This window comes from Aspergillus udagawae, assembly GCF_001078395.1.
Source record: "Aspergillus udagawae IFM 46973 DNA, scaffold_7, whole genome shotgun sequence".
NCBI classification, from domain to species: domain Eukaryota; kingdom Fungi; phylum Ascomycota; class Eurotiomycetes; order Eurotiales; family Aspergillaceae; genus Aspergillus; species Aspergillus udagawae.
This window is the reverse complement of record NW_025091270.1, coordinates 1,127,141-1,154,129: the sequence shown is the minus strand read 5'-3', so window position 1 is coordinate 1,154,129 and position 26,989 is coordinate 1,127,141. Positions and strand designations below refer to the sequence as shown.

The window sequence follows — 26,989 nt, the reverse complement described above, 5'->3', positions numbered from 1 at the left end:
ATAATAAGCAAAAATCCTGTTAAATACAAACATGAAGAAGGATCATGCTGTCATACTGTGCGCCAACACTACACATCAATATGTTCGGGTGAAGCAGATCGAAGGAAGCTTTCAAGAGCGACTTAGGCGGAGGACATATGCTTCGCGACTGGCTCTCCCTTCGTCGAGTCTCTGCGATCTTCGATGGCAATACCATTCACATCTTCTGCTGTTTCGTCGGAAAACTTGAGGTCCTCCTCGACATCCACGTGCTCCTTGATCTTGAAGAAGATGATGGGAGAAGCAATCAACAGGCTGCCAACAAGCAATCCCCAGCAGGAGGCGAACTCGGTCATAAAGGGAGTCTTTTCTGCATCCAAGCTGCAAAGATCGGAGATGTCAGCGGGAATATTCTTATGAGTTCATATACGCCGAATCAAAACTTACCGCCACATTCCTGCAGCACCAGCCGATTGAATTCCCTTGTAGAAACCTGCGAAGTTCGCTAGTTTACGACCGTTGTTGGAGAGGGATCCCATAAACCTATTAAGTTGTTAGAGTTTTCCGAGACAAACTCAGTGGACATAACAAGAACTTCGAAAGAAATCACTGCGGGGTCTCACCAGTATGCGCACGTCTGGAAAGCAGCATCGTAAAAGCCATAGAACATGTAGAGGAACATGGGACCAACGTAGCCATGGGACGTAAAGTCGACGTCTTGTTTGGCGGTGGCACGGGTATACTGCTTCTGGAACGCATAACCACCACCCCAGACACCCATGGTGATGATAAGGAGGATCAGCCAGTTGAGCTTGGCGCGCATGGGCCGAGAAAGAAATTTCAGATCCAGAAGGTGACCAAAGACAAAGGCACCGACCATCTGCATGAGCCAGTAAAGCAAACTGTTGAGAGAACGGGTACGAATGTTGAAGTAAGCGCCATTGACACTATTGAAATGGTATCCGTAGAACCAGTTACTCGCCAAAAACATGGGAAAGAACAGGACGATGTAGTAGTCGGTGCGAAGAGTCTCATAGAGGCCGAGAAGCTCTGATTTCCACGTAGGGTTCTTCATCGTGATGACGCGGGAACCATCCTTGCGCACGACGTACTTGGAGTCCGAAAGGAGCCAGGCGAGAACGAATCCCAGAGCCATGAGAACCATGAAGGCGATGTAAGTCCCGTCATTGACCGTTCCGGCGGTCGAGTGCAAATTCTGGCCCAAGGGAATCTGTGCGCTAGGAATCAGTAAACCACGTCCCTGGAGACAAATCTAACGACGATACGTACCAGACTTCCAATCACTCCACCAAGGTTGAAGATGATCCAGAAGATTGCGATAAACTTTCCCTTCTCGTTCTCACGCGGATAGCTCATCATGACTGCACCCTGCGCGCACCACAAGAGACCGGCACAAACACCCAGCAGGGCACCAGCGAAAATGAGGAAGCCGGCATTTTTGTTGTGGTTGTAGGAGAGAAGTGATGCCACATAGAGGAAATAGCCAAAACCACCAAAAGAGAGGGTCAGTCGAAGACCAATTCGGTTCGCGATGGAACCTGCGAAGAAGCCGACAACAGCGAAGGTACTGTACAGGGCAGTGTTGGCATTGCTGGTGTCCGTTGCATCGACCTGTCCACCACCTCCGAGACCACTGACCGCATTGAACATACCGGGGCATAGGAAGCAAACGAACGAAACCAGGATCAACTGGACCTCGGGCGAAGCAAACCATGGAAAGGTGAAGGGGCCCAGTTTCAACGGCTTGTACATCCACGGCTTACCGGCGATGGTGCTATGACGGCCGGGCTCGGGGTCTGCGGTGATCGCGGGACCTTCTTTCTCGGGCTTGTGACCGTCCTCTGGCTTTTCAGATGCCATGCTGGTATACTGTATGCCAAGAAGAACGAGGAGAAGCGTTGGTATTGATAATCAATGGCCCCCGCGAGAGACAGCGGGCGGATCAGACGTGATGAGCAGCAACGGGAATGTTTGTTGGTCAGCGAACGTGCCCTAATACACCAGGATAGGTATTCAAGGACTGTAAGCAAACAAGAGAGGATGAAAGAGGTGAGAGGGGTATACGGGTATAGGTAGGTATATACGGATATGCAGAGTATGTTTATGGAAAACAAACAAAAGCCCCTACTAGGTAGATAGATGTATACAAGAGAGGCAGGATAAACAGCAAGGGGAGAAGATCGACGGAGATCCTTTGCGCCGGAAACAGAAGAAGGGGACGAAGAATGCGGGATGACGGGGTTGGATATGTGTGTAACAGGGACAGGGACCTATATATAATGAGGGCCAACACAATAATTATGTACGACTTGGATCACTCCCAAGAGGGAAAAGCCAATGTTTGTTTGAGTCAAAAGAATCCGGGGTAAAGATAAAAGGAGAAAGAAGAATGATGGTGATGAGAGAGAAGGATAATACGAGAGGGAGAGCGGCCAAACAAATAGTCGAATGCGATGATGCGAGGAGAGCTGAGCTGGATTCCCAACCACAAAACCATTCAAGTTCAATGAATCTGATTGATTCAAAAAGGAGAAAATAAAATAATACTCTGGAACTGTGTCTGGAGCATTATTTTTAAATAAGGAAAAGGACTACAGGGAGGAGAAGCTAAAGAGAAGAGTGGATAAGGGAAAAAAAAAAAAATTAAAAATTAAACATTAAAAAGTTTCGAAGGGCACTAGAGGTAACACCAAATAGTCTAGATGATAGTCAGATAGAGGATGGATTATCAGATAGGTAAGTCTTCGATAAACGAAGTCACAGCGAGTGACAAGGTGAAACGAGACAGACAATGGTCGACAGATAGTATAGTAACACTCATGTAGTGGATACAACAGAATAGAGAGAGAACGAGGCGTGCCTTATCTTTGGGAAAGAGTGCAAGGGTTGCGTTGAGACTGAGTGGTTCGGAGCTCCCAATCAATCATGTCCACAGTCAAATCGTACGATACCAAGGATCGTGTCTGATTGCTTTTTCTTTCTTTGACACGAGAAATAATGATTGACCTATACTCGGTAGTAGTTGATACCTACAAGGATGAGTAGATAGCGTGCAAGATTGGGGGGAGAACCGAAGAACCCTTGGATCTGGGATCTTGGGAGTGTAACGACTCCACAGCAACTCCAGAATTATGGGGAGACAATTGCGGAGAGGACCACACAAATCACACGCACAAGTTAGTAATGAAAGCAAGAAGATGACGAAGAAGATGATGATGAATTATGGATATGGAATTTCTTGGGTCGTACTCTCAGTAAATGAGATTAGTGTAGGGAACTGGAATGGCCTTCTCAAATCAATACCTTATGATCATATGCCATGAACAGTAACAGACAATAGACAAAGTTTCAAAAGGCACAGTCGAGGTGACAGCCACGCGACGGACGGCAATTGAAACAGTGACAGGGTGAGATGGAGTCGCGTGCTTAGCGCAAACATGAATCTTCTTGCAGTTGTATCCGATTAGTCTCGCTTAGACCGATGCTTAACAGCAATATTGGTACTATTTGATGTTAATTGATACTAGGTAGCACGGTGGCTCCCCTGAATTAGTCTTATTTTTGATTACTGTCACCACCAAATAGCTTTAATCGGTTTGCTCCTCTTAATAGCATGCGAGCGAGATTGAAGCAAACCACAGTACATTGGTCTCAAGAAACGAAGATAAGCTGACGAGCGGACAAGCTGACAAGGCCGAGGAGGCCACCCAGTCAGAGCAGAGGTATCTATCTGCGTATCTGTCTTGTATGGATAACTGCCTACCTATCGAATACGCAGTGGAATTTGTGAGTGAAGCTCTGGAAGTTTCCTCCTAATGGTTGGATTTTGGATATCTCTAGACCAGACCCAGAAGAACCGACGAAAACCAAGGTGACGGTAACATCGGCTGTTTGCATCTGTGCAACCGCACGGATGTGGGAGGCCAGTGAGAGTCTTTTGCTGGATCAAGTCCAACTTTGAGGTAGTACTCGGCACCAGTCACGGGTTTGGGTCCTCCTCGGGTCAAAGTAGTATCGGTCAGGTAATCAATTCTCCTACTACCGACCGAGCAATCGGCGAAATTATACCAGCTCTACTGATGAAGACGAGATGACTTGGAATCAGTAGACGCCCCCAAGTAAAGAATCTACCCAGGAATGAAAGTATGAAAAGGTCACGCAGTCACATAATTATTTTTTCGCTTATTGCTTTGATCTCTATCCCACTCTCAGCCTGGAAAGCAAGGTTGGTGCCTAAGGTAACTTCATGCCACGGTATGGTATGGTATTACGAAGCGGCAGTCATTGCTTGTAATGCGTATGTTTTATCGTTGTATTAGTACCAAATCTGTATGTAACGAAGTGATATCAGTTACAACAGTATCATCCTTCTGGCTTACATAACCTGCGTGATATCAATCCTATAATGATCATCACCTCAGACAAAAGAGGCAAGCCTGTTATCGTCCATGGATCAGCACACCCGTATCAACTTTTTAACGTGCAAGTTTGCCTGATTAGTTCTCTTTATTAGCTGAAGGATAGCCATGCCTCAAATGACCATGTATGTCGCATCCACGTGGAGTTTGAATTGGCTTTCAGTAGCAGCAGTTAGAAGAGGTCGTACGAGTATTTCCATCCACTACCTTTTTCGACGTCACATTCCATAACGGTTTTCTTTGATCCTTCTGCCCCTCCGTCGTGGAGCAACAACGTATGTCCCTTGATGTCACCATCATGTAGCCAGACACTATCATATTGTCCCTCGTTTCGCTTGTCGCCTCCAAACTCTTTCCATATACATCCATGTGGGTTTCATCCTGATTTTTATCTTGATCCGCGGGTATCAAAAATATATCCACATACTCACTCCTCTTTCCCGCGATTGACTTCATCCTCACGGCTTGCCCTTATTATATCATAAGCGGAATATCTCCTGGTGGTACATCATAGGTGTAGCGAACTAAAAGAATCAGAGCTATCATCATGCCAGGCAAAACAACATCTACTCCGCGCATCACCAAATTCACCAACTGTCGCATCGTCAAGGGTTCTGAGCTTGTTGAACAGGATGTCTGGATCGATTCTCTGTCAGGCAAGATACTCAAAGATCAGGAGGCTTTCTACGGATTACATCTTTCGCCAGATGAGGTCATCGACCTCGGCGGGCGTATTCTCGCTCCAGGATTGATCGATGTCCAGCTGAACGGCGCTCAGGGCTTTGACTTCTCTGTACCTCAAGCGTCCAAGGAGGAATATGATGAGGGTTTGCGCTTGGTGAACAAGGGCCTTGCCAGGACCGGTGTGACTTCATATTTGCCGACTGTTGTCAGCTCAACCCCAGAGGTTTACTGGAAGGTATGACGACCCCGGCGTTCCCCGAAAATCAACAGATCTTACAAGACACTCTTCCAGGTATTGCCCTCTTTGGGCCCTTCGGGTAGCCACCATCGTCCTGAAGACGGCGCGGAATCGTTAGGAGCCCATATAGAAGGACCTTTCATCAACCCAAACCGCAATGGCGTTCACAAGACCGAAGTGCTTCGTGCTGCCCAGAATTTCCAAGATCTAGAGGAGTGTTATGGGAAGGATAATCTCACCGGAAGCTCCCGGTCAGTCAAGATGATCACAGTTGCCCCCGAGGTGGGAAACATGGTATCCACCATCCCCTCGTTGACCTCCGCCGGAATCGTCTGCTCGATCGGTCACTCGGATGCGACATACGAACAAGCGCTCTCAGCGACCACAGCGGGAGCTACAATGGTCACGCATCTGTTCAATGCGATGCGGCCCTTCTACCACCGGAACCCCGGCATTTTCGGACTGCTGGGCCAGAGCGAACACTTCAGGCCCTTCTACGGCATCATCGCCGATGGTATCCATCTCCACCCGACCTCGATCAAGATCGCATACAATGCCCATCCGGACGGGCTAGTCCTCGTGACCGATGCAATGAAGCTCTGCGGCCTTCCCGACGGTGTCTATGACTGGACGAACGGCGAGCGCATAGTTAAGACGGGAGCCCGGTTGACTCTGGAGGGATCGGACAAGATCGCAGGCAGTTCGGCCACCCTGATCGAGTGCATCAACAACTTCCGGCGCTGGTCTGGCGCCTCCATAGCCGATGCCATTAACGCTGCCACGGCGACTCCGGCGCGCTTACTGGGATTACAAGGCGTCAAGGGTTCCCTGGACAGCGGTGCAGATGCGGACCTCGTCGTGCTGAGCGAGGAGGATGACCCCTACTCGCCCGCGCTAACTGTCTGCCAGGTGTGGAAACGGGGAGTCAAGATCCATGACACTGATAAGGGAGTAACGTCTATGACTACAGTATGAAGCAGCCACGCTGGCATATTCGTTCCTCTTTTTTCTTTTCTTTTTTCTTTCTCGCCTCTGGTTATTGCTCCAATATTGTGAACACTTCCTTCCGGCCTCGACTAGCATACTTTGGTATCCGCTGAGGATTTTACTGCTCCCCAGTCTTCGTCTTTCTGCTTTCCGGCGTTGTGCCCTGTATCCGATCCAGAGATTCATGATTTATCTTGCGCTACAAGGGCCCTCTGTCTCCTTTTTAGCCCCGTGCAGCAAGTACAACTATAGATATGAAGATAAAGATATTTCTGAGACTATAAACTAGATTTAAAGACAATACATCATTAGACTTGTTTGTCGGTTCCCCTTAAATGTATCAATGCTCATATTTTGTGATATTTCTTGTCTATTTCTCTTTCGTCACCTCTTGGTATGTACAGCATATCTTTTCTACCTGTGAGAATTGCTGTCTGGAGACAATATCCAAAAGCGGCAAGCCAGCATCTGTACACAAAAAGCCATCATGCAATCCAGGCCAACACCATGCTAAAGCGCATCATATTCGAACTTTTCTTTTTTTTCTTTTCTTTTTTTTACCCCCGGTGATCCCTATACCAGCACACCACCCAAACTTTGCACCACTCATGATCCCGCATGAAGTCAGTCGCTTTATGGGATATTATTGATGGGCGAAGACAGGCATCTCAACAAAAACATGAGAGCGCTTTACCAACTAGGCATCATTCTGCATGGCCCCGCGCATCCCATGTACCAGGAAAGCACAAGCAAACCCGCTAGCTTGGGGGAAAAAAAAGGCCTTCTACAGCCTGGGCTGTTCCCGACTCCAGCCTGCCTCTTCAGCGATCAGCTCGGCGGCGCGTTCTCCAATAGCCAGCACAGTCAGCATCGGGTTGATGGTGGGCATCTCAGGGAAGACTCCAGCGTCCGCAATACGGACATTCTTCAGGCCACGGATTTTGAGCTGGTGGTCAACAACAGCCATTGGATCGCGGGAAATATCTCCCATCTTGGTGGTACCAGCAGGGTGGTAAACTGTGTGAGCCACACGGCGACCGTACTCGGACAACTCCTCATCAGTCTGGACCTGAGGTCCGGGCGCCACCTCACGCTTAATCCAATCCTTGAACGGAGCCTGCTGGGCAATCTGACGCGCGGCCTTAAGACCAGCCACGATTGTCGCGGCGTCGTAGCCCTCGGGGTCAGTGAAGTAGCGGAAATCCAAAGCCGGCTTCACGGAGGGGTCTGCCGAGGTCAGGTAGAGACGACCACGAGAGCGGGGGCGAGGAATGTTGGGTGTCATGCAAAAGGCATCAACAGGGGTTTCATAGCCCAGACGGGACGTGTTGAGACAGAAGGGAATCTGGTAGCAATGCATCATGATATCTGCTGCACGGCCATCGGAGCCGGCCGCATTGGGAGTTTCGCGCCGCAGGAAGATACCCGCATCCGAATCCATGGTAGTCTGGTTGGGGGGGACAGGACGGTTGAGTTCCCAAATGATAATACTCTCTGGGTGATCGAGGAGGTTTTCACCAACACCAGGCAAATCCTTAACGACCTGAATCCCAAGAGAACTCAGCTGCTCACGCGGTCCCAGACCGGAGAGGAGCATCAATCGCGGGGTATCGACAGCACCTGCACTAAGAATAGTTTCCTTCTTGGCTCGCAAAGTGTGTTTGACACCGGATTGCAGAGTCACATCAACACCGGTGACAGTGTCTCCTTCGACATTCACGCGAGACACCCACGCGTTGGTAAGGATTGTCAAGTTGGGGCGCTTCTCCTCACCGCGCAGAATGGGGTGGATGTATGCCACACTAGCACTGCTGCGACGGCCATCATCTGGATTGTACGAGACAGAGAAGAAACCAACACCCTCCGTCAGTTCACCCTTGGAACGGATTTCCTTGTTGAAATCATGGATGATGGGAATGTTCATGGCAGTCGAGCAAGCCTGCACCCAGTCCTTGCACAGCTGGTTTCTGTGACGGCTGTGAACGGGCTGGACAGTGTTCCGCAGGTTGTCGAGGACGCGAGTAAAGGTCTCAAAGGACCAGCCCTTGCAACCCTGCTCCTCCCATCTTCTGCAGTCATACTCGAAGGGGCGGAAGGAAATGAGAGTATTGTGGCTGGAACAACCACCCAAGACCTTGGCACGAGAGTGACGGATATGGCTGTTGCCTGGAGAATGAAGAAAAGACGGTCAGTAGCTGACGACATTGCTAACTTAGTCCGCAAGGGCCGCAAGGATAGAACAGGGAATGTGCGGAGAATACACACCCATTGGCTGCTCTGTGGTGGGATAGTCATAGTCCAGCTCGCCTCCCAGGAGGTTGAGCCATTCCCGCAGGTTAAGGACTCTATCATCCATGAAGTCACTGGGACCACCCTCAATGACTAGAATTCGCTTATTGGGCAAGTACTGAGCCAGCCGACTAGCAATGACACAGCCGGCCGTGCCACCGCCGACAATAACATAGTCATAGCTATTGACGTCGGATGCAGGGAAATCGTTTGTGGTGGCCATGTCGAATGATAATGATGGAATGATTCAACGGCTCTTCTACTGGTGCGGAGAACAAACCCGGTGTGGATTGGTGAGGAAATAAGAGGAATCCAGCACCTCTGGGGACTGGCAAGAGAGAAGAGACTAGGTAAAGAGGGCGGAAGAGGCAATGAGACTGTTCAAAAGATAAAAGTAAAAGAGCGCAGAATCATAACGGAATTCTGATAGATTTTAAAATGAAAGGACGGAATTAAGTTAGGGTGTCCAGGCGGCCATCCATCCGTTCGCCGCCAATCCTTTTCCTCTTTTTCCTCTTCCCTAACTATTCCCCACCACCAGAAAGGTGCCGAAATGAGGATCAGCCAATCGAAGACAGAATACTTCTTATCCCCAGAAGAAGGCAGGCCATATTAGATAATGGAAACACGGTTTCATATGGCCTGATACTGGTTCGGATTGGACTATAATTTGTCTTTTTCCGCTTCAATGGTTGATCAACCGCGCCTAGAGGTAATGTAACTACCTTACTACATCGATCTGCATGCTGAGTGAGGACTATGCAGGTACTTAGAAGAGTTCCCTCCGTACTGGAGTAGGCACCTCACCATCAGCCGCGTTCCTTTTCATATGTTTACTCAGTAAGTACGACTGTACCCGCGGGGCTGTGAATTTGGGTCAGACAATAAGACCCTCGACGTCATCGAACGAATCCACGGCCCACACGACTCACGAGGGCTTTGAGACTAAGCCGGCGCCACGATCCACGAACTCGCACTAAGACAGTCACACTAATTCATTAACGGTTCGAACATCCCACGGAGTCTCGTCACTGTGTTAGTTCCTGGATTCTATTACCCGCTTGGTATATGATAAGGACAGTACTATTGTGCATGGTTATTTTCCCTAAAAGATCATTGTTTTAGTAGAGAACTCTGCTAATTATGTCTAAATGGAGTAATAAATGCAAGAAAGTTCACTTCGTAACGCTACCTGAATATCGGTCATGTCCCGTGTTTCCTATTGGAGGCCATTCCTTAATTTCCCCATCCATCCCAGCCTCTCTTTAGCTTTTGACGCTGTTTGACCATCGCGTGGCTAGTCCTAGACCATCAAAACGGGTTTCATTATTGAGCAGTATGTACCGAGTAAACCGTACTGCCCCAGCACCCCTGAATGGTTGTGGATTGCCCTCCTCAATACGGAGTACTTCAGTGCAGTACCACTTAGAGGATAGATTGAAGTAATTGACTACCTATAAGATAGTGTCGGCTGTTGATTCTGCTACTAGTACGGAGGAGCACTGAGACAACAGGACCTTTCCGGATGCTCGGAAGCAAAACCACGATCTCACACCTTCTGTTGACCAATAGGTCAGTTGTGGAGGTGGTTTAGCGGTCGTAGCCACAGCGGAGCCTGTCCTCGTCAAATGAAGAGGGGGCGGAGTTATGAGGCGGTCTGATTCAGATATGAATACTCGGAGTACATCGCCGGTCAAGAATGAGGCTAACTATCCGCACCAAACTGCGACATACTATCAACACCTTTCTAATACTCTGAGCAACCTGCCAGCTACACACGGAGCAAGTATTTATCCTTGAATCCTATTTCAATATTTACGCCGTGATAGCCCTGTACGAATTCCGGCGGCCCTCCTCAACCAAAAAGAAAATGACGGATCTCCCTTTCCCTCCTCGTCACCCATATTACGACGGCAAATTCCAGTCGGCGTCTTCTGGTCGGACTTTCCGCACAATAAACCCTTCCGACAATACGCCACTAGCTGAAATCCATGTTGCTTCAAATTCTGATGCAGATGCGGCCATTGCAGCTGCTGATCGCGCGTTCCCCTCATGGTCGCAAACCCCTCATATCGCGCGTGCGCGCATTCTACAAAAGGCCGCGGCGTTGCTGCGGGAGAGAAATGACGAACTCGCGCGTCTCGAAACTCTAGACTCTGGCAAGGCCTATTCGGAGACAAGCACAGTCGACATCGTGACTGGTGCAGATGTACTGGAATACTATGCCAACCTGGTAGGAGGAGGCGGTCTCAATGGCGAGACGACACAGTTGAGAGAAGATGCATGGGTCTTCACCAAGAAGGCTCCGCTGGGAGTCTGCGTTGGCATTGGCGCATGGAATTATCCTCTCCAGATGTAAGTACTTCATTGTTCTTGATCAGACGCGCGCAAAACCTATCACGTCTGCTGGTCTCTCTTTTCTCGACCCGAGCTTAGCAATTGACAAATGTGACACAGTGCTCTCTGGAAATCAGCACCATGCCTTGCGGCTGGAAATACCATGGTCTACAAGCCTAGTGAATATACGCCCCTTCATGCTCAGATGCTGGCTGAGATCTACCGGGAAGCTGGACTTCCCCCTGGGGTCTTCAATGTTGTCTATGGCGCAGGGGATATGGGTGCTTATTTGACCACTCACCCCCTGATCGCCAAGGTCAGCTTCACGGGCCAGGTGTCAACAGGAATGAAGGTGGCCGGCTCGGCCGCCGGACAAATGAAGTACGTCACGATGGAGCTAGGAGGCAAGAGCCCGTTGCTCATCCTACCTGATGCGGACCTTGAGAATGCAGTAAATGGAGCTATGATGGCCAATTTCTTTAGTACTGGCCAGGTTTGCACTAATGGGACTCGGGTGTTCGTCCCAAGAAACATGAAGTCTGCTTTTGAGAAGGCTCTTCTGGGCAAAATGCAATATATCCGCCCCGGGCCTTTGTTTGACAACGCAACCAACTTCGGGCCCTTGAGTTCCGCGCTTCACCTCGAAAAGGTAACCTCGTACATTCGTCATGGCATTGAGACGGACAAGGCAACGCTCCTCTATGGTGGGCTGGGAAAGCCTTCCCTTCCAAAGGGATTGGAGAATGGGTTCTGGGTGCGGCCAACTGTCTTCACGGACTGCACCGATTCCATGCGGATTGTCCAGGAAGAGATTTTTGGGCCGGTCATGTCGATTCTGTACTACGACACAGTGGCAGAAGCCGTTAAGCGTGCGAATAACACTGAGCTTGGCCTTGCGGCTGGCGTCTTTACGCGAGACCTGAATATGGCGCATCGTATCATCGACCAGCTCCAAGCAGGCATTACATGGATCAACACCTGGGGTGAAAGCCCTGCCGAGATGGCTGTGGGTGGCTGGAAGAAGAGTGGTGTTGGCGTCGAGAACGGCCGCAGAGGTATCGAAGCTTGGGTGAGGAACAAGAGTACGCTGGTGGATATGAATGGACAGGTTGCTACTGTCTTTGCGAAATTGTAATCCAAAATGAATGAAAATGTACAAATCGTCCACCAAAGGAGCTTTGTATCAAGTATCTTGGTCAAGAAGAACTGTATCATTCTCTTCGCAGACATCGAAAACGGATTTTGTAGCAAAGCTCACAACAAATCTATTCAAATCCCAAAATTTCAGTGTTGTTGTTCATTTTGCCTTCTACGTATAAGCTGCCTCAATACAATCAACTTATCTTTGTACTTGATACTGGCGTTGCAACAGTAATAGATTGGCGGGACATATAAAAACCAACAGAGCAAGCACGAACTGAAACGATCATCAAGAGCCAACTCTATACGCAGTAACTAGTTGCTATGCCAAGCGAAAAAATACATCTATGAAGAAAGCAACATCGGCCTATACGACACAAGAAATTCAAAATATGATAAACAGTCGTCCGCAACGGCGCACCGCGAACAAGTTTGCTGCATGTCCGCCCTAAGTCCTTGAGCCTCAGACAATAGCGGATCCTCTCACGGTATTGCCCAACATTTTTGTTCCCAATAGACTGTAGAAATCTAAGTCACGAAGCTTGCGACTCCCTTCAATGGGATACAACCCTCGCGCCCATCCGATCGAACATCGTGTCGGCTTTGAGCGTCGAGTCCAACCCGCCAATGGCGGAGTCCACCAGTCGAGAAGACATACTGTCAGGTGTCAATTCATCTTCCTCTACTGAGCCTTGAAACTCTGTGTTGATCCTCAGGTCCTTCGGGGCTTTGGGAGGTGTTGACGCGGGAGTGAGCTGCTGCGGCAATTTGCTCGCCCCCAATGGAGCAGGCACATAGGTCCTTGGTCGGTAGACAAGTGGCGGGCCTTGCGTACGAGCGTCTGTTCCAGACTGCTCGATTGACTCGAAATAACGGACTGTCTTGACCTTCAACTCCAAGGTAGCATCGCTGTCGCAAACTATGAGCGGGTGTTGATGCAGCTGCAGTGCTGACAGTGTCCACATGTGATTAACACCACCCTCGAGGCCCTTCTTCAACGCAAAAGCTTTGTGAGCGCCCGTAGCCACGATGACCACTTCCCTGGCCTCCATTATAGTCTGAATGCCAACCGTCAAAGCCATGCGGGGAACTTTGTCAAGATCGTTGCCGAAAAATCGCGAGTTAGCGAGAATTGTATCGTACGCCAATGTCTTCACCCTGGTTCGACTGCTCAACGAGGATCCCGGCTCATTGAAGGCAATATGGCCATCAGCCCCGACGCCGCCCAAGAAAAGTTCGATGCCGCCATAGCCGGCGATGCGGGCTTCGTAGGAAGCACATTCGGCAGTCAAGTCTGGGGCGTTGCCATTTAAGATGTTGATATTTTGCGGTGGAATGTCGACGTGCGAGAAAAAGTGCTTGTACATGAAGCTGTGATAGGATTCGGGGTGGTCACGAGGTAAACCCACGTACTCGTCCTGAGTTGATCAGCATAGGGCAGGATACAAAGAGTCATGATAATATAAATGAGGAAAAATACCATATTAAACGTCACGACATTTTTGAAAGATATTTCACCTGCCCGGTGACGTTGCACAAGTCTTTTGTATATAATCTCGGGGCTGCTGCCAGTGGGAAGACCCAGTACGAAAGGGCGATCCTGAGTGGGTTTGAAAGTCTTGATACGACCTATCGAGTAGTGGAAAAATAAGGGTTAGAGATGTAACCAAGCAAGCCGCATCGACTAGATGGAAGGTTACGCGTACTGATTATATAGTCGGCGATATATTCCGACGCCTGCTGAGCGTTCTCCCTGATGATAACTCTCCTACAGACGTGTCAGAACGCACAGAGAAGGCTTCTTTTTCTTTTTCTTTTTCTTCATCTCCCATCTTGAAAACACCTCTTGACGTCTCGATGAAAGTGGCAGCAGGCAGAAGTAGAAGGCATGCTTACATGGTGTTTGTACCTGTAGTCGTACGTCACTCCTCTAGAAAAGTTTAGCCGATAAGGCCGATAAGATGGCAGGGCTGAGACCCGTACTATCAGAGCTGGTTATGACAAGAAAGGCTTCGTTCGCGGTCAGGAAAGTAGAATGGATCTATCCCGCTGTGTGTGTGAAAATCAGATATAAAGGTATGTCAACTTGGACAAAGAAGGGTGCTGATAAAGTAGCCGTTTGCTATGAAGGATTTTAATGTTCGCCCCATCGTCCACGGATCTGTTGCAACTCAGCCTGTCAATCTGGATCGGCTGGTGGAGTATGACAGGATGACACCTCCCACCTACGGACGGATTCGATATATTGTATTGTATAGATTACTACTACAAGGTACTTCCTCTTCTCGAGCACCCGTCCAACTCGTAATACTACAAAGTATGATTGTTCATGGCCCTCCTGAACTGATGACACCGGCCAACGAACCAGGGCCATCGTAGCAAAGCTCCTAAAATCAACCTTTCCATTTATTGCTGAACTTTCAATTAAAAATTCTGCGCCCATATTCTTTGTACTGCACAAGAAAGAGTCCGGTTCAACTGCTGCAGATGACGCACCACCATTCATTGAGTGTGATGTCAACGCCTCAAGAGGCGTAACCAATTGGGAAGGGGAATGAGGAAATGTGAATACTATTTGGTTATCAATAAGAGGCAAGATATGATAAGGCAGGTTGGACAGAAAGGTTCCATCTGACTGGCGATCGACCTGACGTTACAAAAAGAGGTGGCAGACGAAACAGGTGACCTTGGGCGCCATAGTAGACTCGATCCAAAAGAAATATTCTGATAGGGAAGTGTCAGAAACTACTGATATGTATTAGGTGTTCCTTACTTTTTAAACGAACGACTCCACTGTTGCATTCGGCATCGGATGGAAAACCGGGGAAGAGTGCAACCTTATGTAGCCTGGCTGTGCCGTTGCATACAGTTTCATTCACGAAAGTCTGGCTTGTCTGTAACGGACTGAATCGCACATACATTTGCTCTGTTCTGTATTGTAAATCTGAGGTATTGTATGTTACAGCATTGAATGAAGGAACCTTGAGGACTGTATTTCGTACAGCACAGAGTGTGGAGAAAGGCAAATGGAGCTTCAACTCTCACGTGATAAGCACTCTTAGTCATAACCTTGCCAAGAACCATTATTGTGACACGAGTCTCGATTGAGGGAAAACAATGGGCCATCAATGCGTTCTCTCCTTTCCTCCGACGATTTCTTACTAGGAGACCGCACACAGTTGTTTGCTGGCATCCCCGTCAGGCAAGGCTGTACGAATATTTTGCAGTCCACCGGTAACCATTGGAGAAACTTACGCCGAGTGCCCCATCCCCATCCCCGTCATCTTCTGTGCTAGGCCATCTCTATTATCTGGCCCGCATTAAGCCGACGGAGGACCGAGCCACGCTAATCATAATCAATAATTTTGGTTGTACCTTATCGACCGTCCTAGCCTCGTGAGGTAACTAAAGTGCTTCGAAGCTGAGAATATGAGCTACTAGCAAGGTAGCTTACCTGACATTACCACCAGCTCGCGGGCGCCTGGGGGACCAGCCAGTTGGATTTTAGCATCAGGAGCTTAATTCAATTGCCGTGTCTGGTTACTCCCAGTCGGCTTCCGACGACGTTTGCGGTTATCGTGGCACAACACCACGCCCATTTCCATCATCCACAACACTCTGGAATCTTTGACAGGTCATCTTACTCTCCACTCCCTTCAGCTTTGCACTTGCATTCCTCAACCCAGGGCCCTGATGGCCCCGAAAGAGGATATGCTGCCCCCTGGCTGGGAGGATCTAGACAGGTAGGCAATAAATGTCTCAGCCAGTTGTTTTGTTGTTTTCCTCTTAATTGCCCGTCTTCACAGTATTCCATGGTCTAGATTGGTCCTCAAGCATAATTGATCATGTTTTCTCTGGGCCTTCCGTTTTACTTCTCTGTCCGTACAATTTGCTTGACAACTGAATAATGGCTGACTGTTTGGTCTTCCCCCTTGCGTCCTGTTTACAGGCAGATGGGGCAGCTCTTCATGATGGGCTTCGACGGGACGTCAGTCAACCCTCAAATTCGCTCTCTTATCGAGAATTACCATCTGGGCTCAGTTCTGTTAACAGCCAAGAACTTAAAATGTATTGTCACTCCTATCATTTTTCTCTTCCCTTCGAGCACCTCTTTATTGACCACTTTTCAAAGAGATTCTACCTTCCCTTTGCTAACAAAACGAATCGCGAGCAGCTGCGGAAGAGGCAACGCGGCTGGTCCTTGAACTACAAACAATCGCCCGAGATGCTGGCCATCCCGTGCCTTTACTTATCGCCTTGGATCAGGAAAACGGCGGCGTGAATAGCCTGTACGATGAAATCTACATTCGACAGTTCCCCAGCGCAATGGGAATCGCAGCAACCGGCTCAAAGTCATTGGCTCATGATGTCGCTTACGCTACGGCCCAAGAACTCAAAGCCGTAGGGGTCAACTGGATCCTGGGCCCTGTACTAGACGTGTTGACTAACGTACGAACCCAGCCTTTGGGCGCTCGCACTACCGGCGATGATCCCCAGGAGGTTTCGCAATATGGCGTTGAGTTCATGAAAGGCTACAAAAAAGCAGGATTAGTGACTTGTGGCAAACATTTTCCGTCCTATGGTAACCTTGAATTCCTCGGATCTCAAGCAGACGTTCCCATCATCACCGAGTCGTTGGAACAGCTCAGCTTGACAGCGCTGGTCCCATTCCGCAATGCAATAGTCCACGGTTTAGATTCGATGATGGTGGGAGGTGTCTCTATGTCGTCTGCTGGCGTAAATGTCATGCATGCTTGTTTAAGTGAGCAGGTAGTCGATGATTTGCTGCGGAAAGATCTGAAATTCAATGGTGTGGTGGTTTCTGAGTGTTTAGAGATGGAGGCTCTCACTCACAATATCGGTGTCGGCGGCGGAACAGTGATGGCGAAGAATGCGGGCTGCGATATCATCCTCTTGTGCAGATCCTTTCCGGTGCAACAGGAGGCGATCAATGGTTTGAAGCTCGGGGTGGAGAATGGCATCATTGGTCGGGCTCGCATAGAGCAATCTTTGCGCAGGGTTCTGAAGATGAAGGCGAAATGCACCTCTTGGGAGCAAGCCCTGAACCCGCCGGGGCTGCCATCTCTAATGCAGATGCAACCATCTCATACCAGCCTCTCCAAAAGGGCTTATAACAGCTCTATTTCAGTTGTACGTGATAAGCAGAATCTGCTTCCGCTGTCCAACATCATTGAGCCTAATGAGGAATTGCTACTTTTGACTCCGTTAGTCAAGCCATTGCCCGCATCTGCAGTCTCTCGTTCGGTGACGGAGCACATGAATCTCTCTCTCGACCCGATTGCTTCAGATAGAACCGCCTCTGTGCTGAGCGGTGAGAGTGTCTTCAAGGAACTAGGGCGTTCTCTCTCGCGTCAAAGAAGTGGCCGCGTTCTACATACATCTTACACGGCGAATGGCGTCCGACCAATTCACGAAAATTTGATAGATCGAGCTAGTGCCGTCATTGTCGTCACCGCAGATGCAAACAGGAACCTATACCAGCATGGCTTTACGAAACATGTCTCTCTAATCTGTAGGTCTCAGTTTACTCCATCGGGAGAGCCGCGAGAGAAGCCTATGATCGTCATCGCCGCTAGTTCCCCCTATGATTTTGCCATGGATACGTCCATTGGTACCTATGTCTGCACTTATGATTTCACAGAAACCGCTTTGGAGGCGTTGGTCAAAGTTCTCTATGGAGAATTGACACCAAAAGGCTCATTGCCGGGTTCTATCAGCCGCAGCCAGAAGCTCCATCAAGCGCGGCAGCACTGGCTTGTGGAAAATTGGAATGAAGAGAGAGATGCTCAATCCTTGGAGACTTTACTTGATGCAGTCAGAGCGGATTGCCCGCAGGGTCAGCGTTCTGAGCTGCTAGGTGTGACATCCAGCAGCTTCTTATTACGAAGAGAAGAAATTGATGAGGCGCATTTTGTTGTACGAAACAGCAGTACACAGGCTTTGTACGGATTTTGCTCGACTTATTTCTTTAGGTCGACGGGCACAGGCGTTATTGGATCTTTGATTGTTGATCCTGCAAGACGGAAATTGTCGATTGGGAACTCGCTGCACAACCGCGCAATCCGAACACTTCTTCAGCGAAAGGGAATGAGGAGGTTTCAGCTGGGTTCCCGACTTCCAGGCATATACCTAGGCATTCCGTCTTCTAATCCAGTGGAGCGTAAGAGGTTACGCCAGTGGTTTGCCAACTTGGGCTGGAACACTGCCCTTTCGCGACCAGTTTGCAGTGTGGTGCTGCGAAATCTTCCAACATGGACGCCCCCTGATGGCCTCGTACAGGGATTGAAAAATGCTGACGTCTGTTACGACCTTGTTCATGGATGGGATTACGCGGAGCCTATCCTTGATCACATCAAGACGAATTCTCGACAAGGTCTGATTGATATATACAAGATCGCTTTGGGAGGAGCACCAAACTGTGGCATAATCAGGGCCACGCGGCCGAGCGATGGGGCAATTTTGGGTACTGTGGTGATATACAACGGACGATCCCCATTGGCAGAGTACATGCCTGTGCTGAGAGCCACACAATCGTCGAGCGGAGGCATATCGTCCCCAGTGATCTCTCCGTCTGTTGGCGAGTATGCTACGGTGATGCAGGGGCTCATATTGCTGGGCATCAAGCAAACTCGGAGACAAGGTGCAGAGGCCGTTGTCATTGACTGCGTAAGTTCAAATTCGATTTTTATCCATCGTTCCAAGTATTCCGTTCGCTCTCGCGGCACACGCATTAAGTTTGCATCTCGATCTGCAGTATGTTAACAAATTATCTTTACAGGTTGATGGCGACAGCAATTTCGATTGTTTGTCTGGAATGGGCTTCAGCATGCTGCATAGCTTCGAGGAAGTGAACTGCGATGCAGCAACCTGGACCATGATGCCACCGACGTGAACGAAGTCAAAAGTTTTTCTACCTCTTGACTGCCATCTTTCTCTTTGCTATGACTGATGATATCCCTTTACTTCATCTTTCTCATTTTTTTCACTATTGGACGTGTTCTTGTCTGGTTGACCTCGTGATGGTCCTATCCGTGTCATAAGTTATTCTCTTTCCGCAAGAATCGGGGCGGCCGTCTGGCTGTTCTCGTACACGACTCACAGGGACTCGATTCGTCTTCTTCTATGTCTATATGTATATATTCTCATTCTTGTCTTTCCCTACTCTGTTTGCCATTCTTTCGCATGCCCCCGTTGTCCGACAGTTTGACCTTGCCTTGATGCCAAGGAACTTGATCAGCAGCGGCGAGCATGAATGTATATATCACCAAGGGCCTGTCGAAGAGGTTGCCGGAAGCAACTTCTGAGGGAGAACAGGGAAATGTGTAAGATGCGTCATCTAGAGGATCAAGAAAAGCCACTTTAGAGCACTAGTACGTTGGTTACACCTTGGAAGGATCAACATGAAGTGACTGAGATGGACGGATTTTTGCACGTTTTAGCTTTTGCTAAAGTGAAAGCCACCAACTGAGATCTAGGAACAAGATTTGTTGGAAGGAGGGGGTGAACGCCGTGATTTGAAACGTTTCAGTTCCATTCAGGTGGCAGGGGATTGATTCAGAGGATGTCCTTGTTGAAGGCCGTACGCGTGAAAAGTTCCATCTTATGCCCTTCTCGCTGCATTGCAAACGAGTCTAAGACACCCAGAAAAGCTCCTCCTGGATCAAGTCTAGCACAGGACCTTGTCTATCTATGCTAGCTCCAGCCGGCTGTCACTTGCAAAACTTCAACCCAGACTGAACCGCGATGGATCTGTGTCTACGAGATAGAATGGATTATTGCTCAAGCTGAGCTTCAAAGGAGGAAGCTATTTTCCACCCGAGGGCCTACTTTTTTTCGTCCGTTCAATGTTTTGAAAAGAGGCATCTGTTGTCCTCGGAGCCGCAGGATAGTTCCTGACGAACAAAAGTCGAGGCTTTCATGGAGTGGAAGCCCGGCAGACAGAAGTCCCAGCTGAATCCGGCGTGCGCTCTCGACGGTTCGAGACTTCCCGCCTTACAGCTGGCACCCCAGCCGGGACTTGATCTTTGCAAGATCAAGGACAGGAAATCATTGTGGACTGTAGATGTTTCGGGGGTGTCCAATGATGGACGAGTAGAATGATGATTAAATCACGAAGGAGATGGAAACTATGTTGTTTTCGGAGAATCAGGCTTGGTCATGATTTGAGATGTACCCGGCTGCTTGCGGCCATGCGGTAGCGACTTGTTTGACGTTTGCGGGGCCTTTGGGATCATTGAAAGCAATCCGCTGTCACACAGGGACAATGTGGACTAAGCAGAGGAGTCTTGACCAAGGTCATGGCATGCCTGGAACGGCCCTTGAAACACAGAGGAGGGGAGAGCACATGAGTTATTTGGACAGATCAGCAGCAGCTCAGTGGACCAATCCTTCGACTGCCGCCATCGTTGACGGGCGATGGATGACAACCGAGCCACTGAATTCCTTAGTATCAGACTAAAGAAAATCATGCAGATCCTCGGAAAGTTTCTCAATTTCACCTCAGTTCCACTGAGCTAAGAGATCGGCTAGGTTGTAGTCCAGAAGGACATCATGATACTAGTACGGAGTTCTCGGTATCAAGGAACGTGTAGACGAAATACCCACCATACAGAGTACCGTGACTTTCCTTCTTCCTCCCTAAATCAATCTGTCTAAAGGATTATTAATTAGTAAGAGGGGAGAATGGCTATCTGGTGCAAGACTGCATGATTTTAGAGTAATTGGATTTTATCTATGATTGGTTCAATAAAAGTGTGCAATCTGGCAAGACGTTACTCCGAATCAGGATAATGCAGACAATAATGGCTTCGGTTAACGTTATATGAAGGAGGAAATAAACCAAAGTTTAAATCCCCTCCTTGACCAATGGTCCCTAGGTCCACTGAACAAATTTGCTTGTGATAGTACCACTCGGTATCAAGGCCATATCCACTGTACCGAGTACTTGAGAGTTGAGAGACGTTTAGCAGCAGATAATGGATGATACTCTCAGGCAAGGCTTATTATTCTATTAGGATACTTAATTTCTCTTGGCAGGCAACCACAGTTGTTACATAAACTGCCTGATATCGAATCATAGAGATCAGCGTACAACGAGGTAGATAAGAAAGCGGATTGCAGCCTAGCAGCACACGGTTGACTGCAGATTGCAGAAAAGCTGCGCGAGGAGGGGTAGGAGAATGAGCAAGCATTATTCTAGAAATTTACTACAACAGGCAATCAACTGATGATCGAGTCCCCCGTGGCGTTATCTATTTGCTTCAATGTACACATCAACGAGGCATACATACGCATCATGCATCCATGCTTGTAAGCTCAGTACTGTACTCCATGATGTACTCCATCACGATTATCTACCACAGCCTTCGCATCTTGCCGACCCCTTTTAAATTTCTTAAAACTTTGAGGACGGGAATGGCCGACAGAGTTGAATGAAGGCCCTTGGGTTGTGGGCTTGTGGCTAATCCGGCAACGCCGCCTTGTCTGATCTGAGACACACAGCTGAACCCAGCCAATAAAAATTGGTAGCTGGATGAAGCCTGTTTTTGGCCCCCATCATTTTCGACCTCAATATCTTGAATAATAAATAATACAGTGTATGTGCACTTAGGTCTTTCGCATCAATGTATGTGTTGATGATAAATAATGGTACAAAACAGTAGTGAAAGGAGAGTTATTTTGAAGTGCTCATTGAATACTCTATGAAGGGGTAAAGAAAAAGAAAAAAAAAAGAAAGAAAAAAAATGCCTCATAGGCTAATAGCTTTCTTGGACCCAAGTGTTAACTGCATTCGTCCTAGATGAAGCTGGACCCTGTAGGACTGTAGGAAAGTTACCAAAGTAGTCTGGACAGGTACTCTACCACGAAGTTATGAGTTGGGACTCTAGAGAGACAGGTTGCAATCCTGACTAAGTACTTAACTCCTGATTTGTTGAATATGATGTTAAGTTGCCTACTATCTTATCACCTGCACTGGCCACTAAGATCTTTCCAAGGCTATCTTATGGATCTTTATGGACCCTCACGGATAACAACAGGCACACTCCTTCCTCACCAGAGAACACCCGCCATTAAACATCATACCTCAGACACTAAGATGAGGGTTAGTCGTAATGGTCGAGAGAAAAGACCTGAGTAGTCTCCCAGACTCTTGGGAAACGATTCCTCACCAAGTGTGGATTGGAACTGCATCCGTCGGCCTTTGCGTCTTACTGACTCCCTCTCAAAGCCGGGGAAATGAGAGCAGGCCATTCCTATTCAGGTATGGTGTGGTTAGACCCAAGACCACATCTCCAAATATGGCAGGTCCTCAGAATGCCAAGCTGGGGTAATTTTGCGCTAATTTCATTGATAACAGTGATGGTACAAAGCGAAAGTATGACTGTCAATACAAGTCATGAATATCTTAGATGGTTGGTATTAAACAACATTTCTCACAGTTCACAGTGGATTATGTTTGTGAACCTTCAGATCTGTTATTCAGATTTCTCTCTTCTTGTGTCATTTGCCTTTCCGATACGGGGGACCTTAGGTGTGTGTGGTCATCATTCATGTCCATATCGGTGTTATATTATTCTCCGACATCTACCCCGTAATTTCCGCTACCCTACTATGTATGAAATGTATGACAATGTATATCTGTAGTACGAGGAATGTTGCTGCTTTACTGCTGTCCATTATCATTGTACCAAAATATTTACTGATGAGTCGGTACAGAGTTACCTAGGTACCTTGCGACGGAGGGTGCGGACTATGGAACTACCTCACCAATGTTTGATGACTTGGGGACTTGGGGCCCATTTTGTGAGGGTGGGGTTTTGGGGGGGGCCAGCAGGCAGAACTTTGGAACGGATCGGTTGCGGACGCTAAGGAAGCCTGGAAAGAGCTAAAGACGCATCTTGCCTCATGATCTGGTATCTAAATTTCCTCCCTGCAGCGCCCCCTGTTCTAGAAGAAATGCTAAGAGTAAGGTATCTGCTCGCTCTAAGTCTACCGCGCAGATAAAATATCCTTAATAGGTATCGGCAATCTGCAGCAGAAAGGAAGGTAATGAGAAAGGAAAGCGAGAGAAACAATCCAGGAAAGTGATTTACAAGAAGAATACCTCTCTTTATTCTTCTAATAATTTCAGCGAAAGAAAGAAAGGTCCTCTGTACCTACTTTATCCACAAGAGCCCAGTCAACCAGATGACCTAGATAAAATCCTTAATTAATACCCACAAATCCTCAATTATCGAATCACAAGTGCAGAAGTCTACCCTTCCCAGTACTCTTCTTCGAGTCTCCACAGTTAAATCCGAATTCAGTCAAGTCAACAGGCCGTCTCCGGTCGGGGGTCCTGCTCTTGTGTACTGGCTAAGGTAGGTACTAGACTAGGCGACTACCCATTAGATGCGTTAGTACTTAGTACCCTGTATATTCTGTACAAGTAGGTACTCTCGCATGTACCTAGGTAGTAATAGTACTGACTTTCCTTCTGCTACCTCTGCAAGAGATCCAGTCTCTATCATATCAACTTCTACACCAGAGAAATAATTAAAACCATACACGTCCTGGGAGCATTCAGATTCCACTGTAGAAATTCGGGGCTATCTAAGTACATGAGCACTTGTCTATTGCTACATTACTTACCTTGATACGAGCTAGGTACACAGTACCTGAGCTAGGTAGCTAGCTCAGTAACTTGTATTGTTACGGTAAGTACGAGCCGAGTACAGACTAGGTAGGTAAGGTATCTGGGTCTGCTCCACTCGTGCTGAATTCGGCAACTTCAGCAATGCTTTGTTTCTCAGTCCATCGCTCTGATGAAATATACATTTGTCAACTTACCGACATGTGGTACAGCTTACAGGCTATCTTACTCCGTTCAAACTGCAGTAATCTCTGCTATTCTGTAGAGTACTAAGTACTAGTTAGGTAGTGTACCTCGACCTAGGTGAATCGGAAGAGGGAATTGCATCAGAACTACTCCATACTATCTACTGGTTCGGGAGAAGGATTGGGTTTCCGCTCCTCGTTCCCCACGCCAGTTCGGTTCGTTTTTCTTGCCTGTTGCACATCATCCCATTATTCTTCTTGGTCCTTTTATTGATCCGGCTGCTTTCAACAAATCCCGTTCAGTCCAGATCTCTTAACGTCTTTTTTGACCTACTCTCTACTTGCTCTCTTGCGCTTCCGGATCGCTCTTGTCGTTGTCTTTTGTGGACTTGCCGTTTTAAGTCTTCGATCGCCTCCACCAACCAAAGGCACTAAACTAACTACCACCACCGCTACTATTACTACTGCATTTACTACATATCTACCACTATTTGCAGTAATCTTGCATACTTTTACATTGTTGTCAACATCATCGTCACAATCATCATCATCATTATTCTTATTACTCATTATTCGTATCTTTCTATTCCAACTATACCAGGAAATACCTTGGAGTTGGAAGCCGAAATACCTCACCTACCTTAGTCCGGACCTCTTCCCATCCTCTTACTCCTGCTTTCCGCTCTCACTGTTCACCTCATTCTTGTCTCCTACTCTCTTTCCTACCCCTCCAGACGTCTACTTTTATTCTTACGGACTGCTCGATCCACTGCACTATTCCATTTCCATCATCTTCGTCCTCTCCATGTTCGTTTCCATGTTGGTTTCGCCTTAGGTCTTTCTTGCGTCCTCCGGGCTGGTCACGATCGCCTTTCCTCCATTCTTCCTCCATCCTCTCCCATTTCTACTTCTTCCTCTTCACGCAACTACCTTGGCCTTTCTCTCTTTGCCTTGCGTCCTCGAATCCATTGTCTCTTTCGTCGGCGCTGTTCTATCCACCCATACATTGCCGTCACCATGGAGGGTTTCGATACCATGGCAATGCCGTATCTGGCCAGTCCGTTGTCACTGGGCAATATGCAGGGCGCCGACTACCTTAATGCCATGCCTGGTATTGATATACCCGAGCAACGCTCGAATTTCGACTCCGAAACGTTCGTTAGGTAAGTCCATCGTCGCCTTGCGCTTTCCTGAGGCTTATCTCTCAATTGATTGTTCTGACCAAGCGCAATGGAACAGCGGCGAGGATATTCCCTTCACTCAGCACAATTTGCCGAACACGTTGAAACGATTCTCTTCGGGGTACGATGATCCCTTCACGGAAATGGTGACACCGTTCGACCCCGCACCCTCCGAACAGCCCCCAGACTCGTCTATTGACCACAATAACAAGTTGCTGAGTTTTTCAATGCCTGCCTATAATTTCACTCTACTTGATTATTCGTTGCGGCGGACATCTTTATCGCTGTCGGCTCAGTTACATGGCATGTTCTTCCTCGCAGAATCGCCTTGGACAACATCCCCGACGGAAAACGTACCGCCTCAACAAGGGGCGGAGTTGACTTGCTACCGGCGCAACCTCTTTCAGATCACAGGCTCCGTGACCCTGCCACGTAGTCTACGGTACATCATGACCGAGCAAGGCGACCGTATACCTATTCTCGCGCAAGAACTCTGCGTTTCCGCCACTGAGTCTGTGGAGGGTAATTCGGTCAAAATCATTTCAGTGCCCTGGAAAACGCCCGCTGCGAATGGCAATCAACCGACTGATGACAATAGTGCCAGTAACAGCAATGCGAAGGTTGAAAAAGAGCCACCACCAATTCCATTGGACATCATGGCGGGCCAAGACCTGGACACCGACTACGCGACCTTCCCAATTGCTTGGAAACGGCTACAATTCCGTGTTGCGACGGCCAACAACGGGCGGAGGAAAGAGCTGCAACAGCATTTCGTCGTCCGACTGAAGGTTGTTGCGACTTTGTCCACTGGTGCCAAAATCCCGATCTGCGAGGTACATTCGGGACCTGTGATTGTACGAGGTCGTAGTCCGCGCAATTTTCAATCGCGTAAGGACTTACCTCTAAGCGGCAGCGCTGCGGCATCAAGAAAGAGCGCCCAGGCCGCTGCTCTCAACCGCACTCCTACCAGTGATACCGACCACCGGCCCAGTTTGACCCCAGGCAAGGCGAAGTCCGCAGCTAAAAGCACCTCGCCGGACACTTCGCTTCCTCAGTCTGCCATTGCAGCGCAGCGACAGTCTTCCCCTGACTGGACTCAAATACCTCACTCATCGGGAGGCGCGCTTTCTTCTACACCCCTGCCTCAACCGTCAATATATCCTCAGTCCAACCCGGAATTTTCACGCATGACGGACAGCCAAAGACGGTCGAGTGTCATGGCAGCACCCATCAACCTTTCCCTACTAGATGACGATACTAGTGGCGATGGTGTCAATCTGGTCGATTCAGCCAGGCCGGCCTCCTCGTATCCCAACGACGTTTCGCACAAGAGTCGCGATATGGGCAGCTCGGCGCCGCCCACCAAAATGCGCAAGCTGTCCCACAGCGTGTCCCAGGCGCAGTCACGAAGCACATCAACATCGCTACCCCTGCTGAACACCGCGGGCCTGCAGCAACCCTTCGCATCGTCTCTTCCGTTTCCGAATGAGAGTGCTGATCTGTTGTATGAGTATTTCCCTCTCGGCTTGGACGATTGGCAAGCTCCTGTGGATGCAGTCTACCGTCCACATGTGGTGCATCACACCAATATGCCAGAAATGAAATTTGTCGCTGGAAGAGGGAGAAGCAAGCGATATTTTGCTGCGGAAGATGTCTTTTAAGAAAGACCTTGTATGGGAATTGGGCAGGGTCTCGTGCTACTATTCCGCAGAGGTTCTTTGAGAAATTCGCAGCTATGGGTCATATTTCAATCAATCTGCTATCCGCTATCTCCTTCAAAGACTCCTCATCCAACACCCCCGCCTTTCGCCCGTAACCCGGGATCCCTCATCCTTTTTATCCCCCGGCATTCTCCTTCTCCATTGTTTTCTCCTTTT

The 26,989-nt window shown here is 48.5% G+C and overlaps 7 protein-coding genes across 7 annotated transcripts; 4 read left to right on the top strand and 3 right to left on the bottom strand.

Annotated features, from left to right (window-relative positions):
- Nucleotides 1-122: 122 nt before the first annotated feature.
- On the bottom strand, nt 123-1,860 carry Aud_009067 (unc-93 family MFS transporter; the record flags this gene model as incomplete). The annotated part of the gene is made up of 4 exons (XM_043293930.1): nt 123-360; nt 427-522; nt 603-1,210; nt 1,270-1,860. 4 exons carry the CDS (start codon nt 1,858-1,860, stop codon nt 123-125), a joined length of 1,533 nt encoding a protein of 510 aa, XP_043149865.1.
- A 3,105-nt stretch (nt 1,861-4,965) lies between these two features.
- On the top strand, nt 4,966-6,315 carry Aud_009066 (N-acetylglucosamine-6-phosphate deacetylase; the record flags this gene model as incomplete). The annotated part of the gene is made up of 2 exons (XM_043293929.1): nt 4,966-5,337; nt 5,395-6,315. The coding sequence occupies 2 exons, from the start codon at nt 4,966-4,968 to the stop codon at nt 6,313-6,315; spliced, it is 1,293 nt and encodes a 430-aa protein (XP_043149864.1).
- A 796-nt stretch (nt 6,316-7,111) lies between these two features.
- Nucleotides 7,112-8,839, bottom strand: Aud_009065 (GMC family oxidoreductase; the record flags this gene model as incomplete). Its single annotated transcript, XM_043293928.1, has 2 exons — nt 7,112-8,493; nt 8,593-8,839. 2 exons carry the CDS (start codon nt 8,837-8,839, stop codon nt 7,112-7,114), a joined length of 1,629 nt encoding a protein of 542 aa, XP_043149863.1.
- A 1,647-nt stretch (nt 8,840-10,486) lies between these two features.
- Aud_009064 (betaine aldehyde dehydrogenase) lies at nt 10,487-12,088 on the top strand (the record flags this gene model as incomplete). The annotated part of the gene is made up of 2 exons (XM_043293927.1): nt 10,487-10,971; nt 11,074-12,088. 2 exons carry the CDS (start codon nt 10,487-10,489, stop codon nt 12,086-12,088), a joined length of 1,500 nt encoding a protein of 499 aa, XP_043149862.1.
- A 559-nt stretch (nt 12,089-12,647) lies between these two features.
- Aud_009063 (putative glucosamine-6-phosphate deaminase) lies at nt 12,648-13,983 on the bottom strand (the record flags this gene model as incomplete). Its single annotated transcript, XM_043293926.1, has 4 exons — nt 12,648-13,511; nt 13,574-13,722; nt 13,800-13,861; nt 13,937-13,983. The coding sequence occupies 4 exons, from the start codon at nt 13,981-13,983 to the stop codon at nt 12,648-12,650; spliced, it is 1,122 nt and encodes a 373-aa protein (XP_043149861.1).
- A 1,803-nt stretch (nt 13,984-15,786) lies between these two features.
- On the top strand, nt 15,787-19,006 carry Aud_009062 (putative beta-N-acetylglucosaminidase; the record flags this gene model as incomplete). Its single annotated transcript, XM_043293925.1, has 4 exons — nt 15,787-15,836; nt 16,043-16,161; nt 16,268-18,780; nt 18,893-19,006. 4 exons carry the CDS (start codon nt 15,787-15,789, stop codon nt 19,004-19,006), a joined length of 2,796 nt encoding a protein of 931 aa, XP_043149860.1.
- Nucleotides 19,007-24,948: 5,942 nt separating this feature from the next.
- On the top strand, nt 24,949-26,773 carry Aud_009061 (NDT80/PhoG-like DNA-binding family protein; the record flags this gene model as incomplete). Its single annotated transcript, XM_043293924.1, has 2 exons — nt 24,949-25,094; nt 25,171-26,773. 2 exons carry the CDS (start codon nt 24,949-24,951, stop codon nt 26,771-26,773), a joined length of 1,749 nt encoding a protein of 582 aa, XP_043149859.1.
- Between the last annotated feature and the right edge of the window lie 216 nt (nt 26,774-26,989).